General features: G+C 41.6%; 1 protein-coding gene across 13 annotated transcripts in view; it reads left to right on the top strand.

The window, feature by feature from the left end:
- Positions 1-12,871, top strand: part of XRRA1 (X-ray radiation resistance associated 1) — an 87,384-nt gene that overhangs the window by 13,787 nt on the left and 60,726 nt on the right. For 6 of the 13 annotated variants that reach the window (XM_072969216.1, XM_072969219.1, XM_072969218.1 and 3 more), the window contains 4 exons: positions 514-585; positions 1,758-1,830; positions 4,905-5,002; positions 9,762-9,895. The exons of 2 other annotated variants lie outside the window; for them this stretch is intronic. In XM_072969216.1, the coding sequence (XP_072825317.1) occupies positions 514-585; positions 1,758-1,830; positions 4,905-5,002; positions 9,762-9,895 (377 nt within the window). Of the gene's footprint in view, positions 1-513; positions 586-1,757; positions 1,831-4,904; positions 5,003-9,761; positions 9,896-12,871 lie in introns of those variants that run through there. 5 more of the 13 variants (XM_072969224.1, XM_072969229.1, XM_072969220.1 and 2 more) reach the window with 4 other exon arrangements.

Raw genomic sequence — 12,871 nt, forward strand, 5'->3', positions numbered from 1 at the left:
TGGAAAGGCATTTAACAATGTCTGGTGTATTGGCCTCACCCCACCCTTTCATAATCATACTAATGTCAGATTGTTTAGTTAGGATAAGAAGAAAGTTTGTTGATATATTATTTAATACAGTACATGGCCTAAAGTAGTGCTTAGTAAATATTTGATGAATAAATGAATGAGTGAACAAGCCAATAAATTATGACAAATGTATGAGTTTGGTAAAGTCCCAGAAATACAGATTTTTATTTTAAGAGCCAGGTAGAGGAAATGGGGCCCAGAAAAGACGAGAGAAGGAACAGAGAGGAAGGAATCCTCCTAAAGAACCCCATGAAGTCAGTGTTTCTATCCCCATCTTACAAATGGGAAACAGAGGTGGGAGAGCTGAGGTGGTGGCTTGATTCTGAGCAGCTCTAAAGCCCGTGCTGTTTCCACTGTATCAGGCACCCTCAACAGGGAGTTATTTTTTGTCTTGGCCAATTACATAAGCTTTGTTTCAGGCTAACTCTCTGCACTGTGTTCCAGCTGAAGCACCACTGTGTGGAGAAACCATCAGACCTATGCAGTATTAACGTGAGCGGCCTGAAATTGTCCAAGGTAAGGCCAGCCAGCGGAGGTGTCACTGGGTGAGCCAGACCTATTGTGGCTCCTGGCTGTTTAACCAGTTTACCTCCAGAGTCCCTGGGGACTAGGAATCTGGTCACAGGGAGTGGGAGAGTCAGACAAGGACTTGCTGGGTGGAAACAACATTCAGACACAGTATTTTGCTGTAAATTTGGTATTACCATTGTCCCATGTGAGGTGAGTGAAAGGAAATAAGTAGCCTTATGGAAGTGGTTTCAGTTTGCTTAGAGTTTTATTGGGCATGATTCATTGTGTGACAGAGTTCCAATCAGAAGAACCTAAGGGAGATATTTCTCTCAGGTTTCAGCGCCAGAAGTAGTAATGATGCTTCTCCCAAGATGCTGGTTTGTTCTTAACTCACAGACTGTGACTTATGTAATGAGTAATGTTTCTTTTGTTGCATTGGCTAAGAGGTAGCTTGGAGCCACCTTTGTGGCCTACCATTAGCCAGTGTATATACTGCATATAATGGCATACATTTTTGGTTTGTAGGCCTTCCGTGGCATATGAGGACAGAGTGCTTGTATAATGCCACACAGCAGTTAAAATGAGTGAACTAGAGCTATGTGTATCAACAAAAGTAAATCTCAAAAACATAGTGCTGAGTGAAGAAGGCAGGTTGCAGAATGATATCTACAAGATGATTGCATTTAATATAAAGTTTTAAAACGTGTAAATAATACTATATGTGGTTTATGGATACACATATATGTAATGCAAGTATAAACAGGTATGGGACTGATAATCACCAACTCAGAATAGCTGTTAACAGTGGGAGAGAAGGAGAAGAATGCGACTGGGGAGGGATACGTTGGTGGGGGGCGGTCAGCTCTCTGTAATGTTTTATTTCTTTAAAGAAACTTGAAGCAAAGACTACAAAATATTCAGATTTATTAAAGCTGGATAGTGGTTTCATGGGTCTTCAGAGTATCATTCGCTATACTTTTCTGGACATTTGAATTATTTCATAATAGAAAAAAAAAGAAGCAGAAAAGCCCTTCCCGCTCTCAACAAGTGGCTGCTCTTGTGCTCAGGATGTGTCTTATACCTTGAGGTCTTTGCTCCTTCTTAGGACAGCTTTGGAGCTCCAGCAAGGCCTCCAGGCAGGGAGCTAATCTTGTGTTCTTTGAAATGCCTTCCCACAGGCTAAGGAAAAGGACTTCAAATATTTTAATTCTGTGATTTACATCAATGCTTCAGAAAACCTGCTGCCTCTAGGTAAGTTTTCTTCCTGAAAACTACCTTCTGCCTCTTGGCTGATACAGCCAGTCTCTCATGTTAGAACTTGCCTGTCAGTTCATCAGTGACTGGCCATGCATCTCTTTTCTGGGGTGCAATAGGCTAGGTGTGGGAGAACACACAGACCTGGATTCCAGCCCAGAGCTGGCACTACCTACTTCAAACATTTCTCTGTGAGCTGCTGCTTCTCTGTCTGTAAGTGGAGATAATTCCCTTCCTTTCTTCCTTCCCAAGGCAGGATGCCTTGTAGACTCAGACGGGATAGGTACAGTTGGCCCTTCACATCCATGGGTTCCACATCTGTGGGTTCAACCAAATATGAATGGGAAATATTTGAAAAAGAAATTCCGGAAAGTTCCAGAAAGAAAACTTGAATTTGCCATGCACTGGCAATAATTTCCATAGCATTTACATTGTATTTGCAACTATTTACAGAGCATTTACATTAAGTATTATTAGTCATTTAGAGGTGATTTAAAGTGTACAGGAGGCTGTGCACAGGTTAAATGCAAATACTGTACCATTTTATATGAGGAACTTGAGCATCTGGATTTTGGTGGGGGTTGGGAGGTGAGTTGGGGGTGGGGGATGAGAATGGAGGATCCTGGAACCAATCTCTTGCAGATAATGGGGGACTGTTTACGAAACATTTTCAAGCCTCTTGAGAGCTCCTAGAGGAGTGTGAAGCCTTCTTGTTTATTCAGCAAATCCACAGCGACCCCTGCTGGGTGCCTGCTTAGATTTTAGAAACCAGTGTCCAGTTCCTGTTATGGTGAGCTTAGTTATACCAGGATATGGTAAGTGCAATGATAGGGGGAATCAGAAAATGACAGGTCATCAGCTTGGCCGAGAGTGTCAGAAGAAACTTCTGAGATGAAGAGTACGTAAGCTGAGACCTAACACATGAATAGGAGTGACTCAGGAAGTAGACGGTAAGAAGGCATTTCAGACCCGCAGAGCAGATGCGGAATGGCAGTGCCTGATCAGGGGTCCTGAAGGAGCTTTGTATGTTTGCAAGGGATATAGGCAGGGGAGAATGGAGTCTAGAAAGGTAGGTAAGGACTACATTATCAAGGGCCCTGAATGACTTGGACTTAATCCTGCAGGCAAAAGAGAGCCTCAGAAGGCTTTGAAATAGAGAGGCTGGGTGGTGGCTGTGAGAAGCGTGGATTATAAAACGGAGGCCAGGAAACCTCGGAGATGGTTTCATTTTTCCAGGGGATGGGAGGTGAGGCCTCAACCAGGGCTGTAGCAATAGGGGCAGAGGAAAGTGAGAAAGAGAAAGATTCAGGAGGAGGTAGAAATAACCAGACTTGGTAACTAATGGACATGGAGAGAAAAGGAGGAACCAAAGGAATTCAGTGAGACAGCACTACAGGAAAGGCAGGATTGGGGAGAAATAGGATGAGTTCAGTTTTGAATGCAGTGAGTTTAAGAGATGTTAAAGAAGCATGTGACAAGTCCCTGCTCTTGAGGAAACAGCGTGGTCTGTCAAGAGCATGGGCTTGAAAAACAAAGGCCAGCAGGTATATGAAAGGACTCTCAACCTCATTAGTAAATAAAACAGCATCGAAGTACTATTTTCTACCTATAAAATATTGACAGAATGAGAAGGACTGATGACTGCCAGCATCAGTAGAGAAGTGGATGCTCTCGTATTCAAGTGTAAAAAATTGGTGCAGCATCTTAGGAAGGCAATTTGGTCTCTTAAAACAGGCACTGCCTTTAATCTCGTAGTTCCATTTCCAGGAATTTATTCTACAGAAACATACTTGTACAAGGCTGTTCATTGGAAATATCCTGGAAGTGCGTCTTTCTATTAGACTCTACCTACCAAGCAGTCTTTCTCTTAGACTCTACAGAACATTCCAACTCCCAGAACCACTGTTGGCCACACTTGACACCAGGTTCACTTAGAAGGCCTGGAGTGCAGCATCAGCAGCTCCTCTTCAGTGGGGTCCTCACAGCAGTTCCTGTAGCCATCCATGAGCCGTACTCTATGGCCCCCAGCTTGGGTCCAAGACAATGAGACTCATTGTGTAGATGCAGGAGCCTTGTTAAACTCTATGTCTGGCTTAGAAACCTTGTTCCTCATAGGAGCAAAGAGCTGTTATAACACTGTAGACGTAGCTCCCAGAGTTCCTGCAGAGAATATGTCCAGTTATAGAAGTCAGCATGCACAGAGAAGCCCACAGTTATGTCCTCGTCAGATATTTATAGTTTATTTATAGTTTCTCCTAGTTCAGATGTGATTTACTCATCTGGGGTCATTTTTACCACAGCAATATTGCCTAATGACACAGTCACCATGTTATTTGTTTCAGGTTACCAGGGGAAGAGGGCTAGAAAGTTAACCCAAGGTCCAGTTCTCAAGCAGAAGGAGAAAAGTGTTCTTACCTTTTATCCAGATAGTCTAACAATTATCACTAGGGGAATGGATAAATAAAATAGGATATGTCTATACTATAGAACATAATTCAGACATTATGCAGATCTATGTTTTGATTTGGAACAGTCTTTTAACTCATATTGTTAAGGGAAAAAAACAAGTCACAGTACAATGTGTATATTATGATTCCCATTCTGTAAGAAGTGTGTGTGTGGTTCAGTATACACAAGAGAAAAAGTCTCGAGTATTATAGGTGAAACTTTGAATAGTTGTCTCTGGGTGTTGAGATTAAGGGAATTTTTATTTTTCTATGTTTTTTATTTTTACATTTTTTGGTGGAAATTTTTGCTTTTATAATCAGAAATAATATAATTTTTAAAATGGGTTTTGGATTTAGACTTAGATTCATTTCTTGGCCCCTCCACTTATCAGCAATTCTATTTCTAGCAAATCACTTAGTCTAGCTGAGCCTTTGTTTTTTCAGCAGTAGAATGAAAGTAGTAATCCCTATTTTTCACGGTTGTTAGCGATTTAGAGCCCTTGTATGTAAAACACTTTACCCAGTGCCTGGCCTAACCCAGTGGGGACCCAGTAAATAACTGTTAGATTCTTTCTCTTAAATCCTTCCCAATCTGTAGATTCTCTCTTTCTCCTCCCCTTGTAGAGGCATTTCACACGTTTCCAGCTTTAAAGGAACTGGAGCTCGCATTTAACAGCATCAAAACAGTCTACGTGAAATATGGAGACTTTAAGTCCTTAGAAGTAAGTTGGAGGTAGGGAGTTTTTGGTGCCCACCTGTTTCCCTGTAAGGAATGGGTGTAGAGGAGATTGCTGATTATAACTGTTAGGAAGGGGCTCTCTGGCCTTTGTAGCCAGACCCTTGCTTCCAGGTGTTCCTCTGGGGAGGGAAGTGGGGTTGGTGGTGGTGGCAAATAGATGAGAATATATTATATCTCTAGCCATGGTGCATGGTTCTGGAAAATAAATGCCAAAGGTCATCTCCAAAGAAGTCTGTGCAGAAAAGTGAATTTAAACATATTATAGGAGAGAGAGTTTGAGGGGAGATCTGGCTCCAGTGTGGGTTAAGGAGTCATGGACATTAAATGCTAGGAACAGCAGATTGGACCAGCTCAACTAGAGGTGTTACGGACTGATTCCGGAGACCCATCCTGGTCTGAGTGAGCCCGATTGGTTCTAATAAGCTAGGATAAGGCTGTAGGCCATAGGCCCAGAGATGAATGTAAAATAAAGTAGGGCTTCTGTGAGTTCTAGAGCAGACTCTTGACATTTGTACATCCATAGCTGTTTTCTAAACCCCAGATTCAAAAATACAAAAAAAAAAAAGTTTGCATTCTTGGCTTTCTCCTTCATTGAATTTCCTGTAGTCATGCATTTTTGATACATTTTCTCATACTTCAAATTAATCACCTCTTCAACATCCTTGAAAACTTTAAGGTGATTTTTCACAAAGAAACAAAGCTTTTGTCACCACCTGAGAATCACTGCATACATGGAGAGTAGAGAACAGCACAGCTGAGCAAGGCGTGGGGCTGGGCATCTGGCCAGGCTCACCAAGTAATGGGCTCTTTGCCACATTGTTGGCCTCATAGAAAAGTTTCAGACTCACACCTCAGCAAAGTTTCTGCATGTCATGAGCCTTGGGGTTTACCCCAAAGAGCTGGTAACTTACATAATTTAATCTGTAAACATCAGGGGTCAGACATTCTTCGTAAAAACCTCATTTAACTTGGTCTGGCCAGAGACAGAGAGAGGGAGACCTTCCACAAGAGTGAGTTTTAAAGAGTTAATTTTATTTGTATAAATACAAATAAGTTTTAAGAAGTTTTGACCACTTGGGATGGCAGTCTTCCTAAAATGGATTATATGTCTTTGTATTTTTAAAGCATGCTATACTGAATGTAATGGTACTTTCTCTCCGTGGTTTCTGGTCATATTGAGGATAACAGTGAGTTGAGATAGTGGTGGGTCTCATACTTACTGGACTTTCAAGAGCTTTGCTTCCTCAGTAAAACAGACAGAGCAAGAGTAAATTTACTACTGAAGCAATTTTGTGCTAAGTTAAAAAACATTTTATACTAGAGTTTATTATAGACGGTGGGGAACAAGTTCCAGATGCTCTAGAGATACAGAGAGCCATTTCCCTCACCTACAGGCCTGGGAGCGTTGTCTTACAAACTTTCATTAATTTGTTATTTTGCTTTTTTAAAAAATAGTTATTGAGCTCCTGTGTGTCGTGCATTGTGCCAGGCAACTTATCTTCCTTCCCCTCTACCATTTCAAACCCCTACTTCACGTGCCTGTAGGCAGTGGGGAGGGGACATACCTACAGGCTCTGACCCACAGCTGACTAGCTTGGATCATGATTGACTTTTTGGAGGCCCTACTTCATTGTTTGATAGCAACTGATGAAGATTATTTATTCAGCAGACTAGCTTTACCCAAGGGAAATTATTTACATAAAAGAGTAGGCCAAAGTCAAGATGCAGACTATAAATGAGAATACGAAATCTCTTGGCCAATCATTTGTTTTCATCTCTATGGTTTGTGGAGGCTCTTTAAGAAAAAGGATAAACCTGTCAAATGTCCTGAGTTTACAGCTCGCAGCAATGAATACTTTGATGTGTAATAAAACTTGATGTGACTCAGCAGATGCAGCATCCAAGGTAGGAATCTTCTGTCCCTTTTTGCCAGAAAGGCTGTCACCTCAAGTGGAACTCTTCAGGAGTCAGTTTAGAAAAACAGCTTTGTCATGATTTGATTCTCTACATACAGGTCTGAAAAAGAGTCAGCTGGAGCCCTGCCCTTCCCTGAAAGTCAGGAGACCTTGCTTCTAGTCTTGATCTGCCACTGCTTTGCCTTACCTTCTGGGCCAAGTAACTTACTCTCTCTGGAACTTAAGTTTCCTCTCTATAAGTCCTGGGCCAGCTATGAAATTCTGTGTGACCTGTGGTTCTAAGATTGTTCATTTCTTTGAGCTGCCCTTGATTCCACAGAAAGCAAATTTGGACCCAACATTAAATAGCCTAACGCAGCTAGAGCAAGGGTCGGCAAACTTTTTCTGGTAAGAGGCCAGACAGTAAATATTTTAGGCTTTGCAGTCCATGTGGTCATAACTAGTCATAACTGTCGTAACTAGTCAACTCTGCTGTTGCAAAAGGAAAGCAGCTGTAGACAGTATGTAAACAAATGGGCAAGGCTGTGTTCCCAGAGAGCTTTATGATGCTGAAATTGAATTTTACATAATTTTCATACAATGTTATTCTTCTTGTTTTTTTTTCCCCCAGCCATTGAAAAATGTAAAAACCGTTCTTAGCTCATAGGCCGTACAAAACAGACAGCTGGCTGGATTTGGCCTACAGATCTTTGATTGCCAGTTTCTGAGTGAGAACAATGATGAAACAGCTCAGTATGGTTGGGATGAGTGAGACACAGTTGAGTGTGGGGATAAATGAGCCCAGAAAGGTAACAGAAGAGAGACCATAGAGAGCATTGGAAGTCTTGCTAAGGACTTTGAACCTTATCTTATGGATAAAGGGAATTCATTGAAGGATTTGTAGCTGAGGAGTAATAAGGTCCGAACTGTATTTTAGAAAAACCAGTATGGCTACTATATGAAGAGTGGATTGTAAGGAACAAGTATGAGAGATACTAAGGAGGTAGAATTAATAGGTTTTGTTGGCTACTTACGTATGGGTATGAATTATCCCCATCTTTGTCTGTGTTTATCCAAGCCAGCTTTCCGGGTCTTCCTTCTTGAAGCGTTCTCTCTTTGCCCCTGCCAAGTGGGCTCGCCCCTTTGTGTGAATACTCAGAACTTTAAGAGGTTTGAGAATTTGCTGATGGCGGCATGAACTCCTTTGGTGCCGGGCATCTTTTGTGGCCTGTACAGTCTTATCAAGCCCTCTCTAGACCATGGACTCTAGTCATACCTACACCATTTGCAGTTCTCAGATAAGCAAAGCTGACTCCTGCCTCCTGACTTCTATGCATGCCACTTACTGGGCTGTATGTCTTTTGCCCTTAACAATTTGGTGAATACTGACTAGTCTCTGAGGACAGCTTCAGCGTCATCTGCTTTATGAAGCCTGTCTGGACCTCTGGTAGAGCTCAAACATCTATCCCAACATCATTGCTTCTTAACAGACTTATAAATGTATCTAGCTGCCCAACTAGGCTGTGAGCTCACCCAGGGCATGGACTGGTTCAAAGTAAGCCTTCAGTATAGATGCCTTGAAGAAGGGATGGTAATGACCATGACAGCCAACAGTAAGCATTTACAGTATACCAGGCCCCATGCTAAAGACTTTATCTACATAATTCCTCATAAAAACCCATTATCATTTCCACTTTGTAGGTAAGGAAGCTCAGGTTAAGTAATTTGCCCAAGGTCACACAACTAACCAGGGCTTAAACCCAGGTCTACAGAGCCCATCAAATAAGTACTACAGTGGAGTCAGACCTCCTTCGGCAGTGACTTGCAGTCAGTTATGTATATGTGTGAATGACCATGTGACATTGGAGTAGCTGACTGAAAACCTTACCCCTGCACCAACTGGATAAGATGCCCCATTCAATAGGCATCAATGGGTGTGTGGGGCTGGAGCAGGAGGGAAAGGAGCAGACTTGTACATAAGAACTAAAATGAGTGTCCGGAGAGGCTCTTGTAGAAGAGAGAGAACAAAGACTGGGGTGATACCATTCATCACAATTACCTTTGTCTCTGCGGAGAGAAACTGTTTCCTGACTGACCCCCTGGCCCCAGTCAACTATCTCGTGAATCTAGGTGGCCAGTTAGAAGGTGCTTTATGATGAGGTGACAGTTTGGATCATTGTCCTCTATTAAGCCAATTCATTTCAGCTGATTTTTTTAATGTGCATTTACTATGTGCCAGGTCTTATGCTAGTTTGTAAGGATACAGCAATACAGTGCCAAGGCCTTTCAACTCAGAGAGTTTATAGTCTAGTGTACCACTGTGTGCCAGACTGCTGGGCACATCCGTGTACCAGTATTAGACTCAGTTATCACAGATACCTGGTCAACCATGAAAAACACTCTCAGAGCAGTCTAGATATCAAGTCAGAGGAGGGGTGAGCCCATGTGGTTGGAGAATTAAGAAAAGTTTTATAAGGAGACAGCTTTTGAGCCAGCCTTTTCAGGCTTAGATTCAGATACATGGAGAAAGGGCTTTCCTGGTTGAGTGAAAAGCTCACGTAAGATTTCTAGATCAGGGGAGGAAAGGAATGGGGAGGAGTCACCTTGGCCAACACCACAGGATAAACAAAGGCTTGCAGTGTGGGAGCTAAGGCTGACAAATAGGATGGGACTGACTCTAGTAGACCTTGAATGTTAACCCAGAGAGTCAAGAGGGTTTTAGCCTGTGGGTGATGGGCCCTCTGGAAGGTTAAAAAAAAAAAAAAGTGACCAGCTCCCGCCTCATATATGAGCATCATTGTTACGAGTAGTGCTTCTTTTTCCCCGTCTCTTATCCTTGCACCATAGTTCCTGGACCTTTCCTTCAACAGCCTGACTGCGGAGGCCATCTGTGATCTGGGGATTCTGCCACACCTCCGTGTCCTGCTCCTCACAGGCAATGGACTCACCTCCCTGCCACCCAGTTTGGCTGTCACAGAGCAGTAAGTTCTACATCCCAGAGTCTGTCCCATATGTTTCCTCGTGAGCCTCTATCTGGGTACAAGTCTCCAAGGAAATCATCTAGAGCAGCTGGAAAGGGCGGTAAGGGCAGGCTGTGAGTGCTCAAAGCAGGTAGAATGCCACCTGCTGAAGCTTCCAGAAAAAGCAGCCATGGGAACCGGGCCACAAAGGTTGGGGAGGCCTCAGCTGGGTGTTTCACAGTCCCCTGTGCTATTTATTAGGGGAGATACTGGTGTCTGACAAGTCACTTTCCCTTCCTCTAATCAGTCATTGTAGGCTATGGCTGTTGCTCTTGCCAGGCTGTTCCCCCTTCCTGAACCCTCTAAATAAGCCTGACGTAGTCCCATTTTGCACATTTGCTGAGGCCATACCTTCTGGCTAGAATGTACTGGTCTTTCCTCTCTTAGTAACAATAACATGTATGTAGTGCTCACTATGTGTCAGACACTGTCCTCAGCATTTAACATGCATTAACTTACTTATTCCTCACAACAGCCCTATGAAGTAGGTGTCCTATTGTTATTCTCATTTTATAGATGAGGAAATTGAGGCACAGGTAGGTTAAATAACTCATCCAGAGTTACAACGCTTGTAAGTGGGAGAGCCAGGATTTGAACCAAGTCCAACTGACTCCAGAGACTATGCTTATGGCCATTACATTCTCTTATGTAGATTCTGTGTGTATTCCAAGGGCTAGCTCAGACCCTTCTCCTTTCCTTATCAGATGTCTTCCCATTTTTTTTTATTATTTTTTCAATTTTATTTTTTTTGACTTTTTTGATTTTATTTTTTAACATTTTTATTGATTTATAATCATTTTACAATATTGTGTCAAATTCCAGTGTTCAGCACAATTTTTCAGTTGTACATGAACATATATATATTCATTGTCACATTTTTTTTGCTGTGAGCTACCGTAAGATCTTGTATACTGTGCTATACAGTATAATCTTGTTTATCTATTCTACACTTTTGAAATTCCAGACTATCCCTTCCCACCTCCCGCCCCCTTGGCCACCACAAGTTTGTACTCTATGTCTGAGTATTTCGTTTTGTATTTATGCTTTGTTTGTTTGTTTTAGATTCCACATATGAGCAATCCCATATGGTATTTTTCTTTCTCTTTCTGGCTTACTTCATTTAGAATGACATCCTCCAGGAGCATCCATGTTGCTGCAAATGATGTTATGTTGTCGGTTTTTAGGGCTGAGTAGTATTCCATTGTGTAAATGTACCACATCTCCTTTGTCCAGTCATCTGTTGATGGACATTTAGGCTGTTTCCATGTCTTGGCTATTGTAAATAATGCTACTATGAACATTGGGGTGCAGGTGTCATCCTGAAGTAGGGTTCCTTCTGGATATATGCCCAGGAGTGGGATTCCTGGGTCAGATGGTAAGTCTATTCCTAGTCTTTTGAGGAATCTCCATACTGTTTTCCACAGTGGCTGCACCAAACTGCATTCCTACCAGCAGTGAAGAAGGGTTCCCTTTTCTCCACAGCCTCTCCAGCATTTGTCATTTGTGGACTTTTGAGTGATGGCCATTCTGACTGGTGTGAGGTGATACCTCATTGTAGTTTTGATTTGCATTTCTCTGATAATTAGTGACATTGAGCACTTTTTCATGTGCCTATTGATCATTTGTATTTCTTCCTTGGAGAATTGCTTGTTTAGCTCTTCTGCCCATTTTTGGATTGGGTTTATTTTTTTCTTGTTAAGTCATGTGAGCTGCTTATATATTCTGGAGATCAAGCCTTTGTTGGTTTCATTTGCAAAAATTTTCTCCCATTCTGTAGGTTGTCTTTTTGTTTTACTTATGGTTTCCTTTGCTCTGCAGAAGCTTGTAAATTTAATTAGGTCCCATTTGTTTATTCTTGCTTTTATTTCTATTGCTTGAGTAGACTGTTCTAGGAGAACATTTTTGAGATGTATGTCAGATAATGTTTTGCCTATATTTTCCTCTAGGAGGTTTATTGTATCTTGTCTTATGTTTAAGTCTTTGATCCATTTTGAGTTTATTTTTGTGTATGGTGTAAGGGAGTGTTCTAGCTTCATTGCTTTACATGCTGCTGTCCAGTTTTCCCAACACCACTTGCTGAAGAGACTGTCTTTATTCCATTGTATATTCTTGTCTCCTTTGTTGAAGATTAGTTGGCCAAATTTTGTGGGTTCATTTCTGGGCTCTCTATTCTGTTCCATTGGTCTATATGTCTGTTTTGGTACCAATACCATGTTGTCTTGATGACTGTAGCTCTATAGTATTGTCTGAAGTCTGGGAGAGTTATTCCTCCAGCCTCTTTCTTTCTCTTCAGTAATGCTTTGGCAATTCTGGGTCTTTGATGGTTCCATATGAATGTTGTTATGATTTGTTCTAGTTCTGTGAAATATGTCCTGGGTAATTTGATAGGGATTACATTAAATCTGTAGATTGCCTTGGGCAGTGTGACCATTTTAACAATATTGATTCTTCCAATCCAAGAGCATGGGATATCTTTCCATTTTTTAAAGTCTTCTTTAATTTCCTTCATCAATGGTTTATAGTTTTCTGTGTATAATAATTTCACCTCCTTGGTTAGATTTATTCCTAGGTATTTTATTACTTTGGGTGCTATTTTAAAGGGGATTGTTTCTTTACTTTCTTTTTCTGTTGATTCATCATTAGTGTAAAGAAATGCAACTGATTTTTGAATGTTAATCTTGTAACCTGCTACCTTGCTGAATTCTTCGATTATTTCTAGTAGTTTTTGTGTGGACCTTTTAGGGTTTTCTATATGGTAACATGTCGGCATATAGTGACACTTTTACCTCTTCTTTTCCAATTTTGATCCATTTTATTTCTCTCTCTTGTCTGATTGCTGTGGCTGGGACTTTCAAGACTATGTTGAATAGGAGTGGTGAGAGTGGGCATCCTTGTCTTGTCCCAGATTTTAGTGGGAAGCTTTTGAGTTTTTCACTG

Source organism: Vicugna pacos, chromosome 10 (assembly GCF_048564905.1).
Source record: "Vicugna pacos chromosome 10, VicPac4, whole genome shotgun sequence".
NCBI lineage: Eukaryota > Metazoa > Chordata > Mammalia > Artiodactyla > Camelidae > Vicugna > Vicugna pacos.